Raw genomic sequence first — 8,496 nt, 5'->3', positions numbered from 1 at the left:
GGGCGGGGGGGGATCTTGGGACCCGTCTTAGAACCTCCCTCCCACAGACAGCAGAGCCCAAGGTGACTTTTCTGTCTTAAGACATCCACACAAATCTGATCTCTTATGTTAAAAATATATCCATATTTACTTCAATATTAAACCTCCCCTACCCCAAATCTAAAAAAACCAGCTGTCCCTAAAAGATGCACCACATTTATCCTGCAGCTTCAAGTATCCTGGTCAGCAACCTATAGCCCGGCCAAGAAGCACAGGATTGGATGGCTTCGAGGCCTCTGGTCCCAGCCAGGCCTGGGAAGGGAGCCCAGCTGAACAGGCAGGGCCACTTGCAGCTCCTAGTGTCCAAGGGCTGAGGGCAGTATCTGTGGAGGGGCCTGTGGGTTGAACATCACAGCCTTGGCCAAGATGTGTCCTGAAAGACGGTCAGGCCAGGATGTCCCCAAGGCCAAATAGCTCCTCCCACAACCCAACCCCCAATAAATAAGCACAAAACCCGGCCAGCCACTGCAGCCTTAGTCCCCAGGGATGGCCTGACAGGTCAGAGAGCCACCAGAGCCCTGGGAACAGCTGCACTGCCCCACAACCTCCTTCCCCAGGCCGCTGCCCAGGGTCCTGGGAGCTGCCTTCGAGGAGGGCAGACACAGATACCCCAGGATGGTAGAGAAGGGCCCCAAAGTGGCTTCTCTTTCTTGACTGGCAGGTCCAGACTCTGGGGGCCGTGGTCCCTCCTTCCCAGTATGAATATGATGGGGTGCCTTGCCCCTCAGCAGGGGAGGCCCCTATCCTTCCTCCAACCAGCAGGGCTTCCTGTCCATCCCGCTGTACTGTTCCAGGAGCCCAGGCCGAGGGCCAGGGTGCAGGTGGGAGGGTCCTTTGCCCACATGCAGAGACCCAGCGGGGGCAGCTAATCGTCTGAGTAGCGGTTCCCTGCAGGGGAGGAGGAAAAAACAGGGAGGGAGGTGTCAGGTGGGGAGCAGGTAAAGCCAGCCAAGGGCCCCCACCCCTGGTGCTTACCCAGGACGTTGAATTTGCATAGCGGGCAAGTCTGCTGGAGCATCAGCCAGGGGTCCACGCAGTCTCGGTGAAACTCGTGCTTACAGGGCAGCACCCGGAGCCACTGCAGGGTGTGGGGGAAGGCTTCAGGCCAGAGTCAGGCCTCCAAGTGGGGCTGCCTGGCCCCCCCACCTGTGCAGGGGAACTGAAACCCCTGCGGCCTGTCACCCTCCCCCGCCAACACCCCATTCTGCTTTCCTAGTTACAGTAGGAGCTGAGAGAATAAGGGCCTGGTAGGAACGGTTCTGGGGTCTCTCGGGAGTAGAGTGAGAGACATCACAGGTCAGCTGACGGCTGGCCTCTGCCCGCGGCACTAACCTGCTTGTTGCAGAAGTAGTCCAAACACACGGCGCAGGTCTCAGCACCGGGTTCTGGGGGGCCCTGGGTTGCCCTGCCCAGACGGCAGCGCCGGGTCTTGAGGGATGCCAGTCTCCGCACCACGCGGAGCTTGAGCAGATCCACCTGGTGGGGGAGGGCAGGCACAGTTAGGCAGGCTGGAGGGCTGGGGGCACGGGGGTTCCCAGGGGCTGGCTCTCACCTGGCCTCCAGGTTCCCGCTGGCTCTGTCTTGACGCCTGCCGCTGGGCCTGGACCACGAGGCCTGTGCACAGGAGCATGGCCACCAGCAGGATGGCGTTCCACAGCTGCTGCAGGGGTTTCTGGGCAGGGGAACAGGGTGTCAGGGATGCTGGGGCTGCTCTACGCTCTTCCCTAGTGAATCCACTCCGAGGACCAGGCAGGTAAGGTCCATTGGCAGCGTGTCCCTGCAGGCTCCTGGCTGCCTCTTCTGAAGCCTGTGTGCCTCCCATCTGTGCCCTCAAGGTCTGCCCCCGCTGTCTATACAGCTCCTCATCCAGCTGCTGAGGGGACCCACATCTGTCCCCAGCCCCTCTCCTGGGCAACAAACTCAGTGTTTTTTGCATTCTTGGAACTTCTCTCTGGCAGCCTCACAGACTCCCCAGCCCAGGACCCTATCACTTTCCCACCTCCATCCCCACCCACTTCCATCTGGGCCGAGCATTCACATGGTCCCGTGGCTTCGCTCTTAGGTGGCTCATGCACCCCTCCCCTCCATCCCACTCCTCTGCTCTTTGGGGGCCCTACTCCAGCCTCACCAGCCCATTTCCCACAGCGACAAGGATCTCATCTGCAAACCTGATCACGCAGGACCCCTGCTTGACACCCTTCCCTGCGACGCCCCCGCCCTCAGGAGAGACCCCGAACTCCTCTAGCAGCCATATGGCAAGGCCCTAGATCGCCCATCCCCTCTGTCCTTTCAGGGTCCATGCTCCTTGCTCTTTCTCGTGTTCCCAGTTCTTCCTCACCCCTTCCTTCGGCTAATGCCTTCAGATCCCCCTTGCTCCAGAGCTCTCCCTGACTACCAGGGCTAGGCAGATGCTCCCCACTTGCCTCCCCCTGCCCAGCCCAGCCCTCCTCACACTCTTTACTGTGTGTTTCCCCATCGCTGCCCTCGTGGTCCTCAGGCTCCTGCTGGTGGGAAGGATCCACATCTGAGAGGCCCCTCGGGACCTCAGAGCTCCTGGGGCGGGGATGGGGGGGCACACACTGACCTTGACTTAACTCCCCCCACCCCATAGCAGTGTGGCAGCTGGGCTTTGACTACAAAACAGCTGGCTCAGGAAATGATGTGGCAGAGTAAGCAAAACCCAGATGGCTCACCCACACAGGCACACCGGCTCACAGGGTCTCTGGATGTGTCCTGACTAATAAATGCATTCATTTAAAAGCTGTCCGCGTTCCTAGTAGTTTTCTGCCACCATGTTCTTCCCCAGCCAACGATGAAGTTCAACTACCATCATGTTGGGGGAGAGGGGCCGAGAAGTGATTTGCTGCTAAAAGAGAACACCACTCTGGACGAGGCTGGGTGCTGGCTGGTGTCACAAGACGCCGCTCTTGCTCAGAGTGCAGGCACCCGAGAAGCCGTTAGCAAGAGATGTCCGTGAGCCCCAGCTGCCCATTCCTCCTCTCTCCCCTCTGGCCTCTGTGCCCCCATCTTCCCTGGGGAGTGGGAGGTGGTGGCACCTGCTCCGGGAAGCTCTCCCCAAGCCCCCAGGCTGAGTTCAGATGTGTCCACTGTGTTCCGGAGGCCCATGCCTACCCCCAGCTCGGTGCTCACCCCAGCAGAGTGACGGCCATGGCCTTTCTCCTCCCCAGATGGGGCCCCAGGAGCCCAGGGCTGGAGCTGCCCTGCCTTTGTGCCCTGGGCCCTGCCGAGCCAGGCGGACACGTGGCAGGATTCACTGAGTGGCCACTGCAGTGTAAGCTCGCCAGGGCAGAACCTGGAGCTCCGTGCTCTGGAGCAGCCTGTGCGCACTGGGTGGGCAAAGGGCATGGCCAGCTTGGAGGCCTGCTGCAGGCTGGACACCCGGTCTCCTCAGGCTCAGCACATCTTAGGGACCCCTGGGTGAGGGGGGGAGGGCAGGGTCTGTCCATCAGAGCAGTTATGGAGCGGTCCACCTGACCTTTCTGATGCATGGGTGCTGTAGCTCTGGATTCCCAGGCTCGAAGGACGGTGGCTGGGCCCTAGGGTTGGGGCTGAGAGCTGGCCCCAACCACCCTCAAGCCACCTTGGCTATCATGGCTACCCGGCACTTGCATGGGCCCACCCTGGCTGGCAGCACGGCCGCTCAGCGTTGCCCTCTGTACCAGCCACACTGACCTGCGGACTGCATACATTCCCACTCCCAGGCCCCTCGCCCAGCCCGCTCTTCCCCTAGCTCCAGCCCTTCTGCAGGCACTTCCTCGCTCATCTGACAGCCCCTCACCAAATGCCTGCGCCGCCCAGATGTCTGTGTGGGCTGCCCTCCACGGGGAGAGCCGGTAGGGCTCCCTCTTCTTCCAGAAAGCCCTTTCCTTCCCCCCCAGTCCCGGTGCCCGCTCCCTTCACACAACTGTGGTTCAGTTCCTGCTGCTCAAATAGGAATGAGCACATGGTGCCTGGGCTGAACTGCCGAGGCCTTATTGTGTGAGAGTCCCTTCCCTACTTGTCTTTGAGCCCCTTCAGGACAGTGCCCAGTTCTCACAGGTACCTTGGACACTCCCAGCCCTTCTCATTGAGCCCTACATGTCCTAGGACCTCAAAAGCTATCTGGTGACTGCTAATTTATTCAAGCACTTATAACAAACACATTCAGAGTAGCAGCAGCGGCCCACCTGCACCATGCCCACCGTGAACTTTATGTACACATGACCCCCTGGCAATCCCGTGGCCGTGTGCTGTCCTTGTTCACAAACAAGGAACATGAGACCAGAGAGGTTAAACGCTCAACCTGAGATCACTCAGCTAAGTCCACAAGTCTGCCTGACTTTTGAAGCTGCCTCGCATGGCCCAATCCCACTGACTCCTGCTGGAGGCTGCCCACCGGGAGAAAGGACATGCCCGCCCTGACAGAGCAGGGACTCGCGAGATGCTTGTGGACCGAATAAATTTGAACCTTCTTGATGCCCAGCATTGAGAAATCCAGAGACTAGTAAGACACAGCCCCAGCCATCGGGAGACAAAGTCACATTCCCCAACACTTAGACACTTTGGGCTATCCTAAGAACACTATGAAGGGTCTGACAAAGCATTGCTGCAATTTAGAAGGAGGGAAAGGGGGACGGTGGGCTGAGGTTGTGAGGGAAGCCTTCCAAAGCAGGCAAGCAGATGGGGACAAATGGAGACAGAGAAAGTGTCCATGCCTGCAGCCAAGGATGGACAAGGCCTAGTGGCAGGAGGCCAGGGCATGTATGAAGGCCAGGAAATGGCATAGGGTGACAGGGTATAAGGAAGAGACTAGAAAAAAAAAGATAGGCAAGTAAACAGGAGAGCTGTGAAAGCTAGGCTAAGGAGTCTGAACTTTATTCTGCAGGCAATGGGGAGCCACGGAGGGCTTCTAAGCGGGAGAATAACATGACAATAGTAACTAACACTGATTATGCATGGCCCCATCAGGCACTGCACTGAGCACCCACCCTGTCAATGAGTGCTCATTACAGCCCTGGGGCGTGGAAGCAGCAGTCCTGGCCACCAAGGTGAGGAGAGGCCACAGGATCTGAGACAAGGCATGTGTGCAGTGCCATCCGAGTCCCCTCTCCCCAGGCACCCACCTGTTCCTGGGCCCGACTGCCTCCCAGGCACACCAAGTCCTGCCATCCTCCGTAGCCATCCTTGGAGAGGCCACAGGTGGTCCACAGGGTCAGCTTCCACTCGATGTTGGCTGACAGCGACTCTCCGCTGGTGATCTCGGCTGTGGCCTGAGTCCTCCTGGGACGGAAAGCCAAAGAGGGGCCAGAGAGAAGGGCTCTTGGGAGGAGAGGTCCAGACCCACCCATCTCAGCCTTGTAGGAAAAAGATCTTCCCAAGTATCATCCCACAGCCCTTCTGCTTTGGCTCCCAGGCCTTTTCTGGTCATTGGTTTTTCCATTCTCACATCAGCCAGGCCAGGGAGGCCTGCAAGTCTCAGAAAGAACCTGTCAATCAGGAATCCAGCTCCCTCCTTGCTGGAGCCAATTCCCCTCTGCCCCTAGAGCTGCCTCTTTGCTCCAGTCCCCTCACCCATTTTTCAGACCAGGAGACTACGGTCTTAAGGTTAACAGGAAAAGACCCCTGAGACCATGGCAGATTCAGGGACCCCTCAGCACCCAGGCTCCCAGGCCCAGTCCTTTGGAGCCTAAACCCCAACTCACTGCAACAGTGCCTCCAACAGCTTGGTGACATTGGAAGAGTAATGCAGGACAATCACTGGCCTGAGCAGAAGCTGTGATATGTCTAGCTGTAGATGGATGGACAAGGAGGTCAGCTGGCCTTGGTCCCCTCCTCCCTGGCCTGCACACCCCCACTGCCTGAACCGGTTTACCTCTCGGACCACGTTGTGGTTCAAGATGAGGAGGAGCAGGGCAGAGGCTCCCAGGAAGAGTGCCCTCCGCATCTGCAAGGGACAGAGGTAGAAGCTAGCTGGCACCCTGCCCACACACCTCTCTCACTACCCACGACCACAGTTCTTAGCTCCTGGCTCTGCAGTGAGTGTTTCCTCTGGACAGACTGGCTGCACACTCCTTGAGGTCAAGGGCAGAAACTTATTCCTCCTGCCATTCCCCCAGATGTTCTGTGGGACCCAAACTATTATGTGCCTTCCCTAGTAGGACAGGCCTGCCCACCAACTCTCAGCAGGAACTCCGCATCTGATACTCTCAGAGCCTGGTGGAGCTTCCTGACTCTGTCTGGCCTTCTCCCACCTCCCTGCTTCCACTCCATACCGATTCAATTTTCCAAACTGGGGTCCCTCACCTCATCCAGGCCCAAGATTTCTCTGGAAGCTCCTTAGGGGCCCACCTGGTAGTCTGGCTCTGGCAGATGCCTTGAAACCCCTTCCTTCAACCCCCCTCCCCACATACACCCCGTGCACCTGCTGGACCAGGGCCTTGGGATAGGCCTGCGGGCCGCTGCCCTGACTCTCCTGGTGGAACTGGGCCGCCTGCTCCTTGCCCACGTATGCCACTGCAATCCAGCCTTCTACGGGCACCTCCTGCTCAGCATCCACGATGTCCATCTGTGGGGCAAGGGACCATGGGCAGAGGGAGGAGGGGGGAGGAAGGGGGGCTGGACACACAGGGGATGCAAGGCCAGGGTTGGGGAGCGAGTTTGAAGGGGAAGGCATCTGGATCTCAGGTTTTGGAAGCCGGGGTTTGAGGCCTGGGCAGCTCGGGGAGGGGGCGCTCGGCTGCTACGGCTCGGTCCAGGATAAAGGCCGGATCTGGGTGCGGGGTCTACGGCGGGGCGGGCCGGGGCCAGATGGCTCGGCTGCGCTCACCAGCAGCAGGCGGCCGCCCAGCGCGGGTGCCGGGTCGGCCTCGGGGCCGATCCTGACGCCCTCCAGGACCAGAGCGTCCTGCCGCGGCAGCCTCACGTCCACCCGTACGGCGCGGGCCCCGCCCCGCCCCGCCCCGGCCTCAGGCTCGCTGCCGTCCGCCGCGGCACCGGGTCCCGCCAGGCCCAGCCAGAGCGGCAGCAGGGGTAGCAGCAGCAGCAGTGGCGACGGCGGCGGCGGAGGAGGCGGTGGGGGCGACCTCAGCGCGGGGCGAGCGGCGGGGCCCATGGTCGGACCCGGCGAGCAGACGAAACAGGGGCGCCGGGGGTCCCGGCGCGGGGGGGGGAGCGGAGAGAGCGAGGCCGCGGCCGGACGGGGCGGGGCGCCGGGAGGGGCGGGGCCGGGGCCGGGGCCGGACGGGGCGGGGCGGGGCGCCGGGAGGCGGGGGGCGGGAGTCCTCGGCGGCTCTGGCGCCCAGACAGGGCCGCGCGCGCCCCCTGGTGGACGCGGAGAACTCCGGCGCCAGCGGCCGTGGCGGCGGGAGTGGGGCGGAGCCCGGGAGGAGGTAGTCACACGGCTTGAGGCGTTGTCAGACTGGCGGAGACCAGAGCAGGGGAGACCGAGGGAGATAGTTGGCGACATGGGAAGGCGGAGGCACGATCTGGGCCCCGGAAGGGCAGGAACAAGGGACGTGTGGTGGCCTGGCGGCTGGCTGACCCTTGCTGTGCGCCAGCCTTACGGTCACTCGGTGTGGCCTTAGTCAAGTCACACCCGCATCTTCCCTGGGCTTCCGTCTCTCCGCCAGACCGAACTCCAGGAGACAGAGAACCAGACAGAGATTGGCGTGGGAAGCCGATGGGGGAGATTGAAGCAAGGGTCCCGGAGGGGCAGAAAGAGGGGCTGGGGACGTTTGCCTAAACCAAGCAGGCCAGACACGGCTCCTCAGGGGGGCCCAGAGGCTAGGTCTTCAGGCAGGTCACTTTTCTGGGTAGTGAAACGGGCACGATATTAGAGCAACACTGCCTCATCTCCAACAAATAATCTCAGATGCCTACAGGAATGTGAGAAGTCCACACACTGTCCTAAAACTCATCTTTTTCTCCAAGGGTTGTGGCTGCTGCTGAATTGCCTTGTCTGAAACCTGAGCCTTTTAAAAATTGTATCCTGATAAAAGGGCAAAGGCCAGATAAGACACGACACTCTTTCCTGAGATATTTTTTTGTATGAAAAATTTCAAACATACTAAAAAATGGAAAGAATTTTATAGTGAACACCCATATAACCACTAACGTTGAATTGTCAAGATGCTCCTGAGGAATAAGATGGAGAGACTAAGAGAGTCTGATGTAAGTCCAAAGACAGACAAATGGGGCATCAAACAGAGAAGCCAGAAACTGGCCTACACACAGAACTGTGGCTTTGTCAGAGGGAGCACTGCAGTTGGAGAGAGGGGCAGCATGATGGACTGTTCGGCAAATCATGCCAAGAAAATGAGTTAACCATAAGAAAAAGCAATGAAATTGGACCTCTACTGCACATCGTACCGGAAAAATCAATTCCATGTGAATTAAAGATCTAAATATGAAAAGTAATACTTTAAGCATTTTTAGAAAGAAACAAAAGCCTATCCTGTT

The 8,496-nt window shown here is 59.5% G+C and overlaps 1 protein-coding gene across 1 annotated transcript; it reads right to left on the bottom strand.

Moving 5' to 3' along the window:
• Nucleotides 1-103: 103 nt before the first annotated feature.
• Nucleotides 104-7,240, bottom strand: RNF215 (ring finger protein 215). The gene is made up of 9 exons (XM_006742216.3): nt 6,866-7,240; nt 6,461-6,604; nt 5,912-5,983; nt 5,742-5,827; nt 5,163-5,319; nt 1,592-1,711; nt 1,372-1,515; nt 1,015-1,117; nt 104-927 (listed from the first exon to the last, which is right to left on the bottom strand). The coding sequence occupies exons 1-9, from the start codon at nt 7,148-7,150 to the stop codon at nt 905-907; spliced, it is 1,134 nt and encodes a 377-aa protein (XP_006742279.3). The 5' UTR covers nt 7,151-7,240; the 3' UTR covers nt 104-904.
• Between the last annotated feature and the right edge of the window lie 1,256 nt (nt 7,241-8,496).

Source organism: Leptonychotes weddellii, chromosome 13 (assembly GCF_054177405.1).
Source record: "Leptonychotes weddellii isolate Sample4059 chromosome 13, ASM5417740v2, whole genome shotgun sequence".
NCBI classification, from domain to species: domain Eukaryota; kingdom Metazoa; phylum Chordata; class Mammalia; order Carnivora; family Phocidae; genus Leptonychotes; species Leptonychotes weddellii.
The sequence above is the reverse complement of the archived record's forward strand: the minus strand, read 5'-3'. Positions and strand labels throughout refer to the sequence as shown.

Coding starts and splice junctions, on each gene's coding strand:
- RNF215 (XM_006742216.3), bottom strand. CDS start 7,150: ATGGGCCCCGCCGCTCGCCCCGCGCTGAGGTCGCCCCCACCGCCTCCT. Junction 5,320..5,741: donor CTGTTGGAGGCACTGTTGCA/GTGAGTTGGGGT, acceptor TTTCCGTCCCAG/GAGGACTCAGGCCACAGCCG. Junction 1,516..1,591: donor AGCGGGAACCTGGAGGCCAG/GTGAGAGCCAGC, acceptor CTCCCCCACCAG/GTGGATCTGCTCAAGCTCCG.